This window comes from Macrobrachium nipponense, chromosome 37, assembly GCF_015104395.2.
Source record: "Macrobrachium nipponense isolate FS-2020 chromosome 37, ASM1510439v2, whole genome shotgun sequence".
Lineage (NCBI taxonomy): Eukaryota > Metazoa > Arthropoda > Malacostraca > Decapoda > Palaemonidae > Macrobrachium > Macrobrachium nipponense.
Window position 1 is genome coordinate 19619289 of NC_061097.1, and position 20761 is coordinate 19640049.

General features: G+C 41.6%; 1 protein-coding gene across 16 annotated transcripts in view; it reads right to left on the minus strand.

Annotated features, from left to right (window-relative positions):
- Positions 1 to 352: 352 nt before the first annotated feature.
- The window catches only part of LOC135209052 (protein bicaudal C homolog 1-B-like), a 167447-nt gene continuing 147038 nt past the window's right edge, over positions 353 to 20761 (minus strand). For 11 of the 16 annotated variants that reach the window (XM_064241609.1, XM_064241614.1, XM_064241612.1 and 8 more), the window contains 7 exons: positions 10605 to 10757; positions 8549 to 8677; positions 7839 to 7972; positions 4992 to 5102; positions 1792 to 1972; positions 997 to 1116; positions 353 to 857 (listed from right to left, as the gene is read on the minus strand). In XM_064241609.1, coding sequence (XP_064097679.1) covers positions 763 to 857; positions 997 to 1116; positions 1792 to 1972; positions 4992 to 5102; positions 7839 to 7972; positions 8549 to 8677; positions 10605 to 10757 — 923 coding nt within the window. In that variant the 3' untranslated portion in view covers positions 353 to 762. The remainder of the gene's footprint in view (positions 858 to 996; positions 1117 to 1791; positions 1973 to 4991; positions 5103 to 7838; positions 7973 to 8548; positions 8678 to 10604; positions 10758 to 20761) is intronic. The other 5 variants (XM_064241623.1, XM_064241622.1, XM_064241608.1 and 2 more) reach the window with 4 other exon arrangements.

The window sequence follows — 20761 nt, forward strand, 5'->3', positions numbered from 1 at the left end:
AGACAATTATTCCTTGACATCACTCTTGTGATGGTAAGGTAAATTTCAAATGGGGCTTACATAACTACAACTTATTACTGCATAAACATGGGAATTTAACAAAAATTATAGTAAACACTGGCACTTTAAATTCGTGAAATGAAAACCAGTTTACATGGAATTCCACAAAACTTGTTAAGACTGCCAACATAAGTGACATCATAAAAACAAACTTGGTACTACTATTCTTATGAGTCCAATGCATTTGTACTAGAGGTAAGATGGCCTCATCCATGACAGGCTAAAACAGTCTTTTCTTAATACATTAGCAAGGGATTTTTAGTCTGGAAGTAAATCTACAACATATTAAGTAAGTCTGGAAGTAAATCTACAACACATTACGCAAAAAGACTATGACAATTGGAACAATTGTGTCATCACTAGACATAATAAAGAATGGACAATACCTAAATTAACAACAATGCTTTCATTCAACATCATTCATTTAGTAAAATGCTTAAATAGGATTTGCTCCAAGTACAGCACTACAGTAAGGCAAATTATGTCAAAACTTGTGGAGCATTCAATTGCAGACAAATATTTTGGTTACGGTTAATTGTCTATCATAACAATGACCATATACTCATCCCCAAAAAATCTCTAGTCAACCAACTTGTTAACAAAGTCAACACCATGCAGTAAAATAATGTAATAAAAAAAATTACAGAAGGAAAGCATTACATTTCAATACGTAGCACTGAAATTTCATTGCAATACATTTAATCAGTCCCAGGTAGAGGATGATCCCTCCCTCAGAACGGCTGGGTGGTCCATTTGGGTCATGTTTACACCATAAAAGGGCTTCTTACTTGCTAAATCTGCAAGGGAAAAAAAAAATACTATACAGCAATTGTACTCTAACTGAATGAAATATACAGGGTTATATTATTACAAATACTGTAGTACTACACAAGAGTAAGGTCAAATTAGAGAGAGAGAATATTCATGGATACCAACCTTTTATAACCATTAAAATACGCTTGCGATGTCCAAATATCTTTATTCCAAGTTCCTTGAGGTCAGTGTCATTTAAAGTCAAGAACATATCAAGGTCAACTTCTTGAGCAGCAAATACATCTAACAAAGGAGAAAAATTGCAATGCAAGTTAACAGAACAATACTCATGTTTTGAAGAAACTTGTACTACATAAAAAAAAAAAAAATTACAGATAAAATGTAGCCTTCTACAGTCATATCTGGTCAAGGCAAATTCTAATAAAACAAGTTCCTGTTTGGTACACAAAAATCTCTGCCACAGACTGTTCCCTTCATACTAACAGGACAGCTTATTTGTCAAGTCATCTTTTGGTTGTCACAAAAAGATTAAATATTTTTCCGTATGAAGATACCTTCCCTTGGCCTTAATCTACTCCCTTTTTTCCCCTGCTTTCCTGGCTATTGCTCTTCTTCCTTACTACTGTGGTGATGTACCAGCTTCACAATACAGTGTCTACTCTCAAAACACCATAAATGAAAAACCTCTTCCAAGGCCTGTCCTTCAAAAATTAACATTATAAAGTTCACTGTGCATCTCTATTGTCTAAACAAAAGCAAAGTTAACCCTGAGTAATTCAACAGACAATTTTCAAAACTATTTTTCAGTATGACCAACATTACTCATGGTTTATGAAACAGTAACTATCAAGTACATAAATGGGGGTTTCAAATGTCTTGTTTTCCCATAGAACTTGAGCATGCATGGATATTATAGTACACGAGATGAAGTTAAGGAAAGACTTGTTAAAAACTTACCAATATACTGCTCAAGCTGTATGTCTGTGAGTATTGATGTTATATCCCTTTGACTGGGAGAGCCTGTGGTTTTGCAGGGGCGAGGTAAAACACAGTCAATGAAGTTGCTTGCCGAGAGACTAACAAGTGGCCTCTGCAAAGCCAAACTGCCATCACTATTCCCAAGGTTTGCACTGATCTGCTAAAGAAGGCACAAACTTGAAATATGTGATAACCTATCACTTCATAACTTGTAATATAGTTGCAAGTAATTCTTTCTATATTGTATCCTGGGAACTCTTCAAAATTTCAAATTACAAAATTTGAACTGATAATCCATCGCAGCAAATTTTTTAATCTTAAACTTTACTGAGAGTCCACATATTAATCATCAGCAAAACTTTGTAAACTATATAAAAATTCAAGCATTGAAATAGTATGCTAAAATAAAGAAAAGAATGCATAACAAGAAAATAGAGAATATCAATTACTATCCACAGATTTTTTTTTCTTTTGTACTACACAAGGGCAAAAATCACAAATTCTTGGTAACCTGTATTTTTCCTAGTTATACTTACCTCGAACTACGTACTTTTAATAGGAGAACCTGGGATTGTCAATCCCGGTACCGACCAAAAAATCTGGTTATCCCCCCACAACACCAGGGGGGTCAGCAGCCATGCGACCCAATGTAGAGGTCGCCAGTGCTTTGCACCTCCTAAGATTCCTGCCATAAGGATCAGGGGAAGGCTGGGAGGACAGGAAATCCAAGTAGTTCGAGGTAAGTATAGCTAAGGAAAAATACAAATTATCAAGAATTTGCGATTTGTTTCGGCTCCGTATACTTACCTCAAACTACTTTTAATAGGAGACTTAACCTTTAGGAGGTGGGAAGTAGCTTCTGGAAGCTGGCCCAAAGAGACCCGACGTGGAGAGCAAGAGTTGGAGACCCAGCCCTGCTCGTTAAAGAGATGCGTAGAGCTGGGAGGGGGGCTCCTTCCAGGTCGTTGGCTGGTGTACGGGGTTACTGGATCATCAAGCAATAATTATGGGTTGTCCAGTTTACTTGTAAGCCCGTACAAGCTTATGTTTTACCCGAGAACTCGACAGATCCTGTGAATACCTCGCAGTTGACCAAGGGGAGAGCATGAGAAAAGGGGAAAGGGTCACCCATTCACACTGCCCCTTACCCTCCTCCAGAGTCCTTACGCCAGGTGGTGGGCCAGATCTGTTGCTGGGCTACCACTACCAGGCCAATCAAAAAGAAGTCAAGCAACAGGTGCAATCCCTTAAGTGGTGGGCTGTGAACGTGGACTGTCGGTTCCACAATCCTGGCCTCCATAGCCATGGCCTTCGGTTGGGAGAAGGAGACCGGACCTGCCAGAAGCTTCTCCTTTGACAGACCAGAGACCAGGGAGGTAAGGGCCCCCTTCCACCGACTTGGGGGCTGCAGCAAAGCCCTCCGGAGTAGTCTCTCCTATGCCTGGCCTTGGCTGCCAGAAGGAGCGTGAGGGACCCATGGGACCTCAAGGAGTTCCTAGAACCTCCCATCACGGGAGACTTAGGTATCGACACTGGCAACGAGACAGGCCTTGACGCTGATGGCTCCTCCAATCACGACTTCTTCGCTGTGACCTGACCTTCTTCTTCTTGGTCGAAGTTAAGGTCCATTGGAAGGGGGGCCAGGAAACACACTCCAGACACGTGGACTCCGGAGAGCAGGGGGTGCCATGACACGCGTTACTCAGAGTGGGGGGTCGATCTTTGTCAACGACAAGAAAGCCCCACATGACTTTCCTCCTAAGGGCCTGGAAAACGACGTTGAGGCGCGTTAGGCTCCATGATGGACACACACACACACATACACACACACAGGGGAGAGAAGACTCTTGCACACAAGGGAAACAAACAAAGGAATTGGGCTGGTACAGAGACGACAAGCTGACGTATGTACATGGGTCAGCGACCTGGAAAGCACAGACGGAGGTTGAGGGCGCATAGCCTTGACCCTCAGGGCATGTGCCTGGCTGAGTGTGAAAGGGGTAACCGGATTTTTCTGGTCGGTAACGGATTACCATCCAGGATTCTCCTAGTAAGTAGTTCAATGTAAGTATACGGTGTCACAACAATAGGCATTCGCTAAAATACTAAGGGAAGTTGTGTTTTGGTGCCAGATATGTTGGTTCAAATGATAAATAACAAAGCAAGGAGAGCAGAAATTTCAGCCTGTGGCCAAACTAACTTTCAAGATAGGGCTGGTTTACATCTAAGATTGACACATAGCCTACTTCTGTTTGTACTGGCTATAGAAGCACTGAGTGAACATTAGAAATGGAATTTTATGTGAATTGTTACATAAAAATGATCTGGTGATTATGACAGAGGCTATAGAAGCACTGAGTGAACATTAGAAATGGAATTTTATGTGAATTGTTACATACAAATGATCTGGTGATTATGACAGAGGGTGAATACAAACTGCCAAGAAGGGTAAGAAAGTAGCAGGAATCTTGTAAATAGGTGGTATGAAGGTAAAAGTGGATATATAAAACCGAGATTATGGTGTCCAGCAAGCATTGTGGGGATACGTTTTTTCCCAAGATATGAGAGGCATAGATTTTACAACATGTAAAGATCTTCAAATACTTTGGATCTATGTAGCATGTGAAATTGAAGTTGAAAGCAGTTCAACAGCAGACTGGAGGAAATTAAGTTAAGTGGTAAGGGCAGTGTGAGAAAAGTGCTAAATAAACTGAAAATAAAGATCTACTTTGCTGTTATGTATAGGCTAATGATAATGTATGGTTCAAAAACATGGGCATTAAGAAGGAAGGAGGAACAGAAGCTGGAGCAAACAGAAATGAGATGCAGAAGTGGATTTTGTGAATCTTGCTGCTTAAAGCTGGAAAATTGAGTGTCATGGTGGTAAAAATTACTGATATGATAAGGGAGCCAAGACTGAAAAGGTGTGAGCATGTCCAATGGATGAGTGAGGAGGAAGTACAAAGAGGGCTTGAGTGAAACCTGTGAGGCAAAGGATTAAATGGAGAGATGAAGTGGAACAGCCTTTGGATAGTCTGAGAAGATACATCAAAGCAACTGACCTCTTAGCATAGAGATGGTAAATGGGGCTCAAATCCTTAAAAGTTGGTCCCATTCCACAGGTAACCTAGCTATGACAACCAATATATCAAACCATTCCAAATTCTAGTATAGCTAACCTGTGTTAAGTGAGAAGAATAAGGTATATTGGAAAGTCCTTGATGTGATGTAAAGTCCGATTTCTCTCCTTCTGTTGACTGCCATCCATCCCAGCTTTCCAGTTCTCCCTTCTATTTTTGAGAGCAGAATAGTAAGGAGGGAGTAATTAAAACAATAAAAAATATTGTACGAGCAGAATAGTAAGGAGGGAGTAATTAAAACAATAAAAAATATTGTACAACTACCACAAAACTAAAAAATATTACAGTAACAAGAAGCTAAAATATTTCAAGTGCCTAACCCTGTAAATGGAAAAAAACAAAAAAAACAGGCCTTCCTCTCCCCAAAACATGAATAAAAATTACTGAGCTTCCACTTAACCCTCTTACGCCGATTGGACGTATTAAACGTCGAGTCAAAATGTCTCCCGTATGCCGATTGGACGTATCATACGTCGGCTCAAAAAAGTTTTTTTAAAAATTTCGCGAAAAATACTTATAGGCCTACCAGCCGAAACTTTTGTATCACGCGCCTTGGGGGATGCTGGGAGTTCACGGATCAAGGCGTTGTTTGTTTACAATCGCTACGCAGGCGCGCAAGCGCGAATTTCTTTCTTATCGCACTAAAAAGTATCAGTGACACATCTCGGAAATTATTTCGTCACTTTGACATAATTATTGCACCATTTTAAATTATCCTTTACATGAAGTATTATATATGAAAATGTGCGCAATTTCATGCACAATACAACTAAAAAATACTCATGATTGTAGCTTTTATCAATTTTGAAATATTTTCATAAATAACGATAAGTGCAAAAATTTCAACCTTCGGTCAACTTTGACTCTACAGAAATGGTCGAGAAACGCAATTGTAAGCTAAAATTCTTATATTATAGTAATATTCAATCATTTGCCTTCATTTTGCAACAAATTGGACGTCTCTAGCACAATATGGTGAATTTATGAAAAAACTTTTTCCTTACGTTCGTGCGATAACTCTTCCGATAAATTTTTTCGTGCGATTGTCCTAATGTTTGCACCCTTTTAAATTTGCCGTTACATAAAGTTTTATATATGGAAATGTGCGCAATTTCATGCACAATACAACAAAAGACAACCCATGGTTGTAGCTTTTATCAGTTTTGAAATATTTTCATATAAATAACGTTAAGTGCAAAAATTTCAACTTTCGGTCAGCTTTGACTCTACCGAAATGGTCGAAAAACGCAATTGTAAGCTAAAACTCTTATATTCTAGTAATATTCATTCATTTACCTTCATTTTGCAACGACTTGGAAGTCTCTAGCACAATATTTTGATTTATGGTGAATTTATGAAAAAAAAAAAAATTACGTTCGCGCGGTAACTCTTCCGAAAAAATCAGAATTTTTTTGTGCGATTGTCGAAATGTTTGCACCATTTAAAATTAGCTGTTTCATAAAGTTTTATATATGAAAATGTGCGCAATTTCATGTAGAATACAACTAAAAATGATTGAAGGTTGTAGCTTTTCTCTTTTTTCGAAATATTTGCATATAAATCACGATAAATAGAAAAAAAACCACGTTCGGTCAAATTTGACTCTACCGAAATAGTTGAAAAACGCAATTGTAAGCTAAAACTCTTACGGCCTAGTAATATTCCGTCATGTTTCTTCATTTTGAAAAAAATTTGAAGTCTCTAAAACAATATTGTGATTTATGGTGAATTTTTGAAAAATATATTTACCTTCACTCCGCGCGCCGATTCGCGGCCGCAAGTCTCCGAAATACGTACATGGCATTATCCTAATATTTGCTCCTTTTCATATTAGCCTTTTTATAGAGTTTCATATATCAAAATGTGCGCAAATTCATGAAGAATACAATAAAAAATAATTGAAGGTTGTAGCTTTTTCCATCTTCGAAATATGAGCATATGAAAAAATATATATATTAAAATTTCGACATTCGGTCAAATTTAACTCGTCCGAAATGGTCGAAATCTGCAATTCTAATCTAAAACTCTTACAGTATCGTAATATTCAATCATTTGTCTTAATTTTGAAACAAATTGGAAGTCTCTAGAACATTATTTAGAATTACGGTTGAATTTTTGAAAAAATATTTTTTTGCGTCCGCGCGTTACGAATTCGTACATCATTTTGTGATAATATTTTTCCGGTGTTACTTTTATTGTTTTACAATGTATTATATATCAAAATGATCGCAATTTAGTGTACAATACAACGCAAAAAAAAGTAACTGGTTAGCTTTGACCGTTTTCTGCACAGCGTGATTTGAATACAATTATGTATGAATTTTTTTTTTTCGCTACCATATATCGCATTATTTACATATGATAATGATATTATTTTTCATTTCTGATGGTTGCATTCTAAACTTCAGGCAATGACAAAAAAAGGAGCCAAAAATGAACTCTTAATCTTCAAAAGTACGCGCGCTGTAATTTTTTGAAAAAATTATTTTTTCCACTTCCGCGCTCACTCCAAACCAGGCCCGGCATACGGGAGACGTTTTGATTTTTAGGGCTCCGGCTTAAGAGGGTTAAAAGTCACCAAAGAGCAATTACACTAGCTGTTAATCAGCTCAGTGGTCCGGTTAAATGAAGATATTCGTACTTAACTTGACAATATAATAAATATTTGCAATCGAATACATAGTCATTCAATGTTTTTCATAACCCAATGACCTTTCTTTCAATACCCTCTTCTTTTTCTAAATATTTTTTTAATGCTGAAAACCCTGAACGCAGCATACGAAGTAAACACAGAAAAATTTCCATGCGAGGACTGCAGCTCTATAGTTTTACGAAAACAGGACAGGCATACAAAAAATTAAATCTCCAGAAATACAAAAATCTTACATGACTACTCTTTTGAAGCCTGCTCTCTTGCAACTTCTGACGAATCATGAATCCTGGCATGCTCTTGCTGAAACCATATCCTGACCAGCTCGAGGTTGGGGTCCTTGGGTTGGTGTTCACTTGTTCCTTCATAGCTGTAAATCAGGAAGATCATTAACTTCCAAACTACAACCCTAATTGGCAAAGCAGAATGCTACATACCAAAGAGATCCAGTAAGGAAAGCATCTAACTATGGAAAAAATGCAAAATTATACTAACAACAACAGAGAACTATGTCATACAATTATTAACATAGGCAATGAGCTTCATGTGACACCTCAATACAAATGCATTTGCACCCAGTTTAAACTTCACAAGACTACAAATACATGTACATTAACATTACAAAACAATTCTCCAGAGAGTAGAATTCTGAAACTTTCAGAATCACAGAAACCATTGAATTAAAAAAACTAGGGCACTTTCAAATACATTATTAAGTTACATTATTCAAGAGACATATGTAAGGAGGAGAGTGATGCAGATGGAGGTGCCTGGTGGGAGAGCAAGAGGAGGAATGAAGCAAAGGTAGATGGATGTAATTAAAGATCTGCAAGGCAAGCAATTGTCAGAAGATGAGGAGTTTGATTGAGCCAGGTGGAAGAAAGCTGACAGAAACATCGCCACCACATAAAAGTGGGAAAAGATTCAGAGAAAGATGATATCATACCCTTTGCAGCTTGGAGCTTCTTGGAGTTGTAATCTGAAAGAGATGTCAACTTCTGATGCTCCAATTCCAAACGCTTCTTTTCACAGCCTGGAGCACGGCGTTCAATGTCGGTCATCATCACAGAGAGAGCTAAATATGGAATAAGACCTAAATTTAGTGAATGGTTCTCTCAAACCTAAAAATGAAAGCAGTAGCTTAACAGCTAACAGTAATGAAAATAATGTTGAATATGCATCTATTTTCAGTTTGTGTCAATGACTATCTATAATTTACACAATATTACTAATTCACACAATATTACAGGAGCTTCTACTGAGTACTTACCATACACCAAATTCCATTGCAACAACAAAGACAGGTTCCACAATTAATATAATCAAGATCAACATAACTATATATTTTGATAAGATTAATTAATTGGATACTTACCTACTGTTCAAGTTACCTTATATCTTCATGCCATAGGTGCAATTGGAGAAGAAAAAAAGAAACACGCTTGGCAAACTAGCTGGGACTGTCACTGTAATCACCTGTTTCCTATCAGGTGGCATTGGAAAATTTACTTTTTTGTCAGAATTCTTCATAACCACCTGGTACTAAGTTGTTGAGAGGCTGGGTGGGTTTCCAACTTAATAGTAGGCAAGTATCCAAATATTCTATCAAAAATTTTCATTATTTGGAATGATTTTTACCAGGCAAGTATCCAAATATTCTATCAAAAATTTTCATTATTTGGAATGATTTTTACCAACCATTAAAACATTAGCAACTTCCACATTGAATGAAGATGGTGGGTTAGTGCAGACAGAGAAACAGTTGTTCACCCAAGCAAACTAACAGCTTTTTATTGAGGAAAAAAAACTTCTCAACATTTCTGCCTGTTGTGTGATCCCACAACAAGGTGTCCTCATAGCGAGACTTGTCAGAGGATACTTACAGGGAAAAGGAACTCTATTTTGAAAACCCCTGAAAAGAGAGAGCCGATCTTCATTGCCATAAAAACAATTGATTGCATCAAGAAAGCATTGTTTAGTCAACATTGAACAAAATGCCCAGTCCTAAAGCTACCCACAAAACATAATCATCCTTCACCAAAAAAAGGGTTGATCATGGTGGGGGGGATTCTTCCCTCTAATGTATACAGTTAATTTCTAATAAATTAAAGATCTCTCAATTACCTATTATTTTTCTCCTGAATCACATAGTGAGCAAAAGAAGGCAGAGGAGTGAGAAAGGAATTAACCTAGGCTATCATGCAATGGAGGAGGAGGAGAAACAACACCGGACGATTCATGCTGTCTGCACAAGGATAAAGCATGAAGAATTCCATAAAACCTGAACATTCCAATGCCACCTGGTGAGAAACAGGTGATTAAAGAGACTGTCCAAACGGGTTTGCCAAGCATTATTTTGTTTAATTTTGAATGCTGATTGTACCTAACAGCACAAGGATATAAGCTAACTTTAACAGTAGGTAAGATATATTCCAAAATAATAAAATCTTACTCAACAAAAAAAAACTAATGTGACAGACAAAGATGTAAGCGCATTTGCCTTAGACTAAAAATTAACTATGATAAAATTATCACTAAAATAAATTGCTGTATTACATACACTACTAGTATCACTAATGGGTATACACTGTAAATTCTTGGGTATTTTTCAACGTGCATTTTCAGAACTATCCCATTAAACTGAGAATTATACAATTTTCAGAACTATCCCATTAAACTGAGAATTATACAATCTTGATTACTTTCAACTCTTGGAGAGAGAGAGAGAGAGAGAGAGAGAGAGAGAGAGAGAGAGAGAGAGAGAGAGAGAGAGAGAGAGAATTAGGATGTCTCAAAGACCTGTTAATCCAACCGAGGAGACACCCCTCTAGAAGCAAGTTTTACTGTTCATTCAGTGTCAGAGAGAGAGAGAGAGAGAGAGAGAGAGAGAGAGAGAGAAGAGAGAGGAGAGAAGCGACGGGGGACGAGACGTAAGCATGATGAAGAGGAGAGCGAGAGATAGAGAGACCTTGAGTTTTTTATCATTCATCTGTTAGACCTACCTTTGATACCTATTTTTGAAGTCGAATCTAGTTCCCCATACTGTAAGGCACTTTGGCTTCCCATGATTTGGTCAGGGGAAGGGTCTCTAGGTGATGGTGCTGGAGAAGACATGGAGCTCCCGCTGTTACTACTGGTGCCACAAGATACATCTGCTACAGCAGGGAGTCAAAACTCAAATCTAATATCCACTGTGTTGGATTTTATTTATTTATCATTACAAATCACCAGTACAACAACAACAAAAACTTTTCCCTCATATTTATCTTTATAGCTATGAAAATTTGTTCATACTGTTCTTAAGGCACAAGCAGTCTGATGATAAATAACAAGAAAGCTCAAAGTGTCAGTTTCAAAACTTCCAACAGAGGCAAAAAATAAGATCTATCAATGTTCTATTCTAATGTAGGGGAAAAAATTTATGGCTAGTATAACTGCCGTAAGTGACTCAAACTAACAGTATTATGGGAAACATAAAATATAGTTTAATAACTGACATGGACTTGTCTCTGACTTCATGTTCTCCACTTAATAAAATGAGGTCGTCAGCCATTAACATGTTTCACCTTCAAGAGATTAGTGTCAAATATTAATTCCTACTTTATTGGAATTGGGACAGTCATATAAAATAAAAAAAAAGTTCAAAATACTCTACAAGAGTTTTAGTCTGTTGCTTGGAATGAAAACATGCAAGGGGCATAACTGACATCCACATGAAAACTAGCATGGAGCATCGCTGGCATCCAATTATCTAGAAATTAACTTTCTTAGTTTTGAATAAGAAAAATTTTATAATTCTTAGTGGCAACTCAACAGAATATGAATGCTCAAATTGCATCGAAAGAACTGTACTTTATAATTAATACAAGACTCTTAACTTGCTGTACACTTCACCTTAAATTTGATAAAACTGGAGCAAGATGAAATCAAAATTAAATGAATAGGTTGGTGGTAAAAAATTATAAATGCAAAAAACAAGGCAACCAGGGCCAAATTGGGGTCCTGCATTGGGCAGTACCCCCTTAGTGATTTAAAAGGCTTAAAATCAAGCTTTAATGTTATGTTCATCTATGTTACCGAGTATTTATCAGCTTAAAGAACACCATGTGATATGAATAGTTTTTCTGTTTCAAGGTCATTACAGTTAAAATGTCAGTTACATAAATATTAATTTAAAACTTTTGCTGTGGACATCTGTAAGCTATAGAGCAAAATAAAAACAGCAGTTAACATTCAGCCACTCAAAGTCATCTCAAATTTATATAGAAGTAATCTGTTTGTGAAAACCATTTCTCAAAACAAGTCCACCACTTACATTTGCAACATTGATTACCTTCACAAATCCTAGACACTGTTCTTCGTTTAAAAATATTAGATCTTTTGCTAGATACAGCTATATGCTATACTACATATGCTGCCCATGGCTATTGGGTTCAAGGCAAGTAAAACTTTCAGTTCCTGTTTAGTCTAGGCTATTGCTGTAGACAATAAGTAAAGCATGGGGCAAGATATAAATGACAAGAAAATGAAAATATTGAAAGTCCATGATAACTGACTTCTTTGAAAAATTGGCACACTGAAGACTATTTTGTTTTGAAAAATTAATTTTTGTAAAAACTAAATAAGTTCCTCAATAAATTCATCATCTTTAGCCAAGATATAAATCACGTGGAGGGCAGATACTGCTGACGGAAACACCTAGATTTACTAGATGGAAATGAACATTCCAATGTCAGTTCAAGGGCCTGATATTAGCAAAGATGGCAGGACTTTACAGTGAACAGGGAGTTGTATTGGAGGTTTAAACCCAACATATTCAAGGAGAGTTCCCTGTACAAATACAGCAGTTGGGCTGCACCATATGATATGTAGTGGGTTGGTTTTAGCACTGGCAATTGTATTAAAAGGTGTTTGTTCAAAACAACCCCATCATTTAGATTAACCACTTCATAACTTGAATTGGAGGAAGATGTTTTAGATAGCACCTAAATGAGATGACTGGCATGAACAAATTCAACTAATCGGCAAAGATAGCTAGGGCTGTAAAGTAACGTGGGTGTCAAAGTGAAAGCGTCTATGGAGAGACCACTGAACAAATCTAAACCTTGGATATAGCCACACAGTGGGGAGAGATTTCAACCACCTAATATTTAAAAGATGTCGTCACGAGAGGTTAAGGGTGATGAAACAAATCTACTTACAACTGAAGAAGGCATCTGACCACAGGATTTAACAAACCAAAACCTGGTTTTGTGTGCATAGCTCCTATCACCCTGGAATAAGGAGTGCCTTTTCCAGCCAAGGGATAAAGGAAATACCTTTCTCATATGACTTAAAACTTTAACAGCTGTTCAAACACATACCTCAAAAGCAACTTAATTGCCAGCCTAAAGGCACAGATTATCTTTGGGTATAAGATGAGCAATCAAGGCATTCCAAGAGAGTAGACCTAATTTGTATTTTTCCCTCCCCTAGTATATTTTTCTAATGGACCATTCCTCCTGGTCCAGACAGGCAAAGCTGTACTTTTCTGCAGATGGTACCATAAGGGATGCTATCTCGTATGGATCAAAACTTGTAACCAAATGTATGCAACCGGGGTGAAATGGGGAAAGGGGAAACCAAATTATCTTGACTCCTCCTCAAAATAATCTACACTTTGTCTGTCAACAAACGGATGGTTAAAACCTTTAATTTACACAGGTTTCCTTGTCTAGCATTCGTGAAAAAATTTATGGCAATTTAATATAAAATCATAACCTTCCAAACAATAACTGCAAAATCTTTTGGTTCACGGAATACGTACTCTGTATAAAAGGTGACCCCACCAACAACCTAACTTTGAAGTCATATTAAAAATTTGATAGTTCAAAACAACCTGTGTGAATTTGTACTACATTCAACTTGGATAAAAAGTAAGATTATGTAATTTACATGCAGGTTCACTAATTTTGCACGCATGTAATTCATTAAAATCTTTAACATTTAAAAAGTTTGTCCAGACCACTGAATTTAGCTCTCACCAATCACTGTCTTTGCATTTGATTTTCCTCTCACTATTGCCACCTATCTGTGCCAAAATTAAAAATTACACCAGTGTAGTGATTAAATGATTGAGAGAGAGAGAGAGAGAGAGAGAGAGAGAGAGAGAGAGAGAGAGAGAGAGAGAGAGAGAGAGAGAGAGAGAGAGAGAGAGAGAGAGAATGTAAAAGCAGAAGTGGATGAAATTGGAATAATTATTTCATTGCTTCAAGGGAATGTGTTTAAACAATGAGAATATAATCAGTTATTATCCCCATAAGGGATACCAGACTGTTGCCTACAAGCTAGAGCCAAGGAAGTTTGCTTTTACTTGCCAGGCACCAACGATCCATGGAACATGTGCACTATTTTTTCAACTGAGGGGGGAGTCAAGTGTCTAGGATTCGTGAGGACATGGTATAAGGCTGTGTAAATGATGGTTTGTTTAGAAACAAAATGTTAGTTTAAATTATTCAAGAGATACAAAAATTTTTCTTCTCTATACCTATACTCCGTTTTTTTTCATCTGTCCATCCGCCTGTGTGGTTTTTGTATGGTAACACTGCGTCCCGGGCTTTAAATAGTTGCGCTACGTGTAAGTTTTAGGTAAATAAAAGGATATCTGGGTGTACATTTGCAACTGAAAAGTGTTTTAATAATTTACTGTATGCGAATTACACCATTAATATTCGAAATAGGTTATTGTTATTATTGTTGAATGTAAGCTCCCTTTTCGGGGTGGCGAATGGAACAGCCAGACGCAGTGGCGGGAAAATTGCTTCTCTCGCTATTCACTACGGCAAGATGTCAACGTATTACTTCATTATACGTAAGTATATCAGTATGTACTGTTAATTTTTATAAAGTGCGTTTCAGCCAGATACGATATGACGTAACTTGGTTTAGTATCTGTTTGATGGAATTTGCGTCTGGCTGTTCCATTCGCCACCCCGAAAAGGCAGCTTACATTCAACAATAATAACAATATCCTATTTCGAATATTAACGGTGTAATTCGCATGCAGTAAATTATTAAAACACTTTTCAGTTGCAAATGTACAACCAGATATCCTTCATTTACCTAAAACTTACACAGCGTAACTATTTCAAGCCCGGGACGCAGTGTTACCATACAAAAAGACCACTGGCGGATGGACAGATGAAAAAAAGTAATTTTGTCGAAAAATTATTTTTTCCTATATACAAACCTAGGTTGTCTAACAAAAGGATATCCGCGGGAACGCGCCGCCGCTACCGCATACAAAGAGTTCAAACTTGAATCGCTGTACCTGGGTCTGGGGTAACTGCGCGGGGTGAGCCCGGGCCAGCTTGGGTAGGTCATTGTGATACCATTCTTTGAGCCGTTAGAATACTTAGTCTAAACAGACACACTCTTCAAAAGGGGGGCCATAACTCAATGAGGGGTGGATGAGGAGGGCCATTAATCTGTTAGACAACCTAGGTTTGTATATAGGAAAAAATAATTTTTTGACAAAATTACTTTTGTTCTGACTAAGTACAAACCGTCGGTTGTCTAACAAAAGGAGACTCGAACTGAGGATGGGAAGGTGAGTGACCTGAATGTACCCTTTGAAGAGCCGCCAATAACTTCACACGACCTGATGTTAACCCAGACCCCCTACTCCTCATGACACTTTACACGGTAAGGATTCAATAGGGGAGAACCTATGGTACTAATACTCACTCAGAGAGCTGTTCCTGAAGGATTCTTAGCCATCATTCTACTCTCCAGGTAAGTCAGTAGTGGCCAAGTCGTGTCATGGACAGTACAGTCATACGTAGGATATTACCAGGAAAACTCACTCATACCCCTTACATTCGGCCAGACTTAGGCGGGAATTGCTGGGAGTGTGTGTGTGTGTATTTCCAAATTGAGGTACGCAGTGCGGGTGACCAACGCCTAGAGGATCTCTTGGGCTGCGACAATGGGGCCCAGAGAGAACACTTCTAGAGATTTGAACGTAACTTCTCGTAGGTAGAAGGAGGTGAAGGTGGTTTGACTCTTCCAGGTGCCTGCTCTCAATACCTGACCCACTGAGAGGTTCTTCCTGAAGAGCATAGAGGAGCCTATGCCCTAACTTCGTGAGCCCTCACCTTTGGCATTGGTACTTACATTGTTTTTCGTAAGGCCCTTCTTATAACCTGTCTGATCCAAGAAGGAGATGGTATTCTTAGCCACCTCTTTCGGATGCTTGCCCGTTGGCCACGAACAGCCGTTTGATAGCCGGTCTGAACTGTCTCGTCCTCTTGAGGTAGGCTTTCATGGCTCTGACCGGGCATAGAATCAGTTCCTCTTTGTCAAAGCCGGTAAAATCCCCCAAGGAAGGACTGGTAAAAGAGGAAAACATCTCCTCTGGCTTGTATGGGTCTTGAGTCTTGGCTACAAAAGCCAGGGACAAACGAGAACCCCATCTCCCTCCAACGCCTGGTGTGTGACACTTCGTAGGACAGCGCGTGTAGTTCGCTGACCCTCTTCGAAGATGCCAGGGCTAAGAGGAAAAGGGTCTTCAAGGTGAGGTTCTTCAAGGAAGCTGAATGTAAGGGCTCATAGGGAGGACCTCTCAAGGATTCCAGGACTAAGGCTAACATCCCAGGGGGTGGGGAGTCCGTAGCCTCCTCTCGGGGGTACACAGGTCTTCCTAAAGTGCTTGAAGAGCAACAAAATTTCTGGAGATGCAGCGAGGTCCATGCCTTTCAACGCGAATACTTGATTTAAAGCCGCTCTATAACCCTCCACTGCTGATATGGATAGTCGTTTTATCCTTCCTGAGGTGGTGGAAAAAACTCGCTAGTTGAGGGATGGTTGGCCTCTGTCTGGGGCATGCCTTTATCTTGACACCAATCTTGAACCGTCGCCACTTTCCCTGGTACAATCTGCCTGAGGAAGGTTTCACAGGATTGGCCATGGCCTCAGCTAACTGCCTGGAAAAACCTCTATCGCGGAGGATTTGATGACAGTCTGAACCCGTGTAAGCGGAGGGCCGACGGATTTGGGTGTAGGCATCCGTTGTTGGGTTGGGCGAGGAGATCTATTCTGTCTGGTAGGCTTACCGGGTCCTCTAACTGAAGATCCAGCACTTCTGGGAACCAGGGGGCTTCCGGCCACCAAGGAGCTACTAAGGTTACTCGCAGGTTCTGCGAGTAGCGAATCTTCTGAAGGATCTTCTGGAGGAGGGGGAAAGGCGGAAAAGCGTAAGCGTCCAGGTTCTTCCAATCTTGCAGGAGGGCATCCTCCCCGCTGCCTGCGGGTCTGGGAGTGGGGAGAAGAACACTGGCAGTTTTCTGTTCCATGCGGTGGCAAAGAGGTCTATCGACGGAGAGCCCCACCTCTTTATCAGGCCATCTGCTACTTCTTGATGGAGGGACCACTCTGTGTTGATTATCTGTCCCCTCCTGCTCAGATGGTCCGCCCAAACATTTTTCTTGCCTGGAATATATCTTGCCTTGAGGGTGATGTCCATTTCCTCTGCTAACTCCTGGATTTGTACTGCCAGGCGACAGAGATCCAGTGAGACTGTGCCCCCCTGTTTGTTTAGATATGCCACCACCGTGGAGTTGTCTGACATTAGGCCCACCGTTTTCCCTTGGAGTTGAGACAGGAAGTGCTGAAGGGAGAGGAAGACTGCCTTCAATTCCAAGACATTGATGTGAGCTGCTTTCTCTTCTTCCGACCACAGGCCGCTCACTTCTTCCTCCGTCAGGTGCGCCCCCCACCCTTCTTTTGATGCATCCGTGAAGAGAAGAATCTCTGGGGTTCTCGGACTGAGAGAGATGCCCCCTTGGAGGTGGAAGGCACCATCCACCACTCCAGGGACTTCCTTACTTCTTGGGAGAGAGAAGAATTTTGCTGTTGGGGTCCCCTTCCTGAGGAGACCATTGTTTCTTGAACAGCCACTGAAGCGGCCATCATACGCCTTCTGCTGTGAGGCACTAGTCCTCTCTATTGAGGCCATGTGTCCTAAGATGGACTGGCAGAGTTTTGCCGTGGGAGGGTCTGGGCCCCAAAGCTCTCCGCACTTGAGATACTAGGCCGGAGACCCTGTTCTCCGAGGGGAAGGCCTTCATGAGGGATGAATCTAGTGTCATTCCGAGGTACACCATCCTTTGTCTGGGAGTGAAATCCGACTTGTCGACATTCACCACCACTCCCAGTTCCTGAACGAATGACAAAACTAGCTGAAGGTGCTCCGCACACTGCGCAGCCGTCTCGGCTAAGATGAGCCAATCGTCCAGGTATAGCGGAGGAGACGGATGCCTCTTGCGTGTGCCCAAACTGACACTATCTTGAAGACCCTGGTGAACACCTGTGGGGCTGTGGCGAGGCCGAAGCACAGGCAGGTGAACTGCAGAGTCTTTCCCTTGCTGACAATCCTGAGGAATTTTCTGGAGGAGGGGTGAACAGGGACTTGGAAGTAGGCATCTTGAAGGTCTATTGAGGCCATGAAGTCTCCCTCCCTGACACAAGCTCGAACGGAGTCTGCCGTTTCCATCCGAAACTTTGTCAGAGAAAGGAACTTGTTGAGGGTGAAAGGTCTATGACCGGCCTCCAACCCCCTGTTGCCTTTTTTCTACCAGGAAGAGTCTGGAGTAGAACCCTGGACCTGGATCCTGAACCTCTTCCAACGCCCTTTCTGAAGTAGCTTGGATATTTCCTCCTCCAGGGCCCGTCCGCGGTCCGAGTCCGGTCGATAGGAAGGGACTTGGATGGGGGTAAGGGATAGAGTGGGTGTAGACTGGAAGGGAAGACGGTAGCCTGACTTGATAACCTGCAGGGTCCAATCTTCCGCTCCTGCTTGCTGCCACACTTGCCAATTGGCAGCCAAGCAACCCCCTACCTTCCGCTGACGGGCAGGATCTGGCCTAGAACTTCTTGCGGGGACCTCCCTCTCTTCTGTTGCCCTTCTGCTTCCGCTCCTTTGATGGAAAGGGACGAGTCTTCTCCCTATGGAACTTGTCCTTCGACACAGAGTAAGGTTTCTTCTCCTCTCGCCTACGCACGGGAAAAACCGGTCTCTGCGCTTCTCTTACCTGTTAGCTATCTGTGGTGCTGGCCGTGGTCTATGGCCCGGGGTTGCGGAATTGGAGAGAGCCCTAGATTGGAGAGATCGCTCCTTCTTCTCCGCTGCCTTGCGAACTTCTTCCGCAGGAATAAGTTCTTTCTGGAACAGCGGGTTTTTCCGTAAGTCCGGGAGGAGGTCTCTCACCACTGGCGATTTGGCCTCCTTGAAGGCATTCTCTCTCCTCTTACCTCCATATTAGCCCACAGGACCGCTAAGTTGTCTGCTTGGTGCGAGAGTGTCTTGATCCCACACTGCATGAACGAAGACAAGTTCTGCTGCTGCTGAGGCTGGAGCTCGGGGTAAGAACTGCGGAAGTGCTGCCAGTAGACGTTCCATCCACGAATTCGTAGCGAGGGCCAGAGCTAGAGCGCGAATGAGTCCTTCGGTTTCTGAGGGAGAGAGCAAGAGGTGCTTTTTCTGAAGGGCGTCCAGACTGACATCTAAGAGATCTGCAAGGTCCCTGGAATATGCAGACTCCCTTAGTTTGTCACCTGTTGGCCTATAATACCTGCTGGCCCCCTGAGCAGGGATAGGAAGCCACCTCTGTTTCTCAGATACCCTAGTTGGTGAAGTCGTGGCTTCTCGGGACGCTCTAGCCATGGCTAGCCTAACCTGGTTGCTCCAGGGGAGGCTGACCGAGGGGGGCTGTGAATTCTTCAGGTTGAGCACCTTATGCACCTCTGACTGAAACTCCTGGTTCAGTTCCTCAGTTTCTGTTAGGCCATTGGCGCTTCTAATCAACGACAGAATCTGGTTGAATGATAAGGGCTCGGGCTCCGCAGGTGAGCTAGTCTGACTGCCGTCCGAATCGGGGTCAGAATCGGGCTCCCCATCGGAGCACCCATGAATCGGGCTCGGAATCAGAGTCAGAACTGTCACCCAAATCTGGAAAACAGTTCCTCTGACTTCTTTTCCAAAAGGAACTTCTTCCTGGCTTCTTCCATCCTACGGGCAGACTCCTCTAGACTGGTGTTCTTCTTCTCCACTTGCTGGGAAACCTCCTTTTTGGAGCTTAAGTAGTCCTCCACCGCCTGTTTTGACCAGGTTCGCAATGTCCAGTGCGGGAGTGAGGACCTGGGCCCCCACTGTACCTAGGCTAACTGATGGAGGTGGTGCGGAGTACTAGGCTCATGCCTAGGCCTAGCTTTTTCGGGCATCAACGCTGGCACTGGTCTCTCAGCGCGACCTAGGCCTTGCGGCATCGAAAGGTCTCCATTGATGCTCCTCCTCCGAGCATTGTGGCTGGCTGGCTTCTTGCGTCGGGTTGCCGCAACTTCTGGAGGGGAGGGGGCCTCCGGCTCCTGCGAGTTGGGTCCCGTTCCGGGCTCCTTAGCACTGTCCTCAGGATGGGAGGGTGAGGCATCAGGTCCGTCACCGGATCCCTCCTGGGGCTGGACTGATTGTGCCCGAGAGGAACAGGGGGTTACCTTGGCACCCGGCTGTGTCTCGGTACTGCTATGGTCATACCTAGATAGTTCGGCCTTTAGGCTAGGCGGGAACAAGCTCTCGGTTGAAGACCCCTTCTTGTTACGCTTCGAGGCAGGAACATGGATTCCCCAGCCCCTAGGGTAGCTTCTTTCCTCTTACCTGCTTTCCTAGCCCCCGACGACGAAGGTTTCTTTAGCCTAAGTTTCTTGGGAAGGACACTAGGCTCACTAACTAGTTCCCCCGTTAATAAGGAGGAAGGATTACTAGGCCTAGTGTTCTCCAATTGGGCACTATCCCCCTCACACACGGCCTTAGGCCCCACAGTAGTCGGCCTAGGCCTAGGCTTATCGGCATCAACATTAGCGTCACTGAAAACACTCTCATGCGCCTCATAATAGAGCCTCCACTGATCATTATTCCACTGCGCACAGGTTGAACACGATGCATCAGGGGAACATTCAAAACCCCTACAAGCAATACACCACAGATGAGGATCCGAGGTTGGCGAAGGCAAAGATGTACCGCAACGCATGCCATCGGAAACACACACACAAATCCTCCCCGAAAAACCCACCATAGATCCGCCTTCCATACTTACAGGGAAGTTAGGATGCTAGGTAATACTAAAGG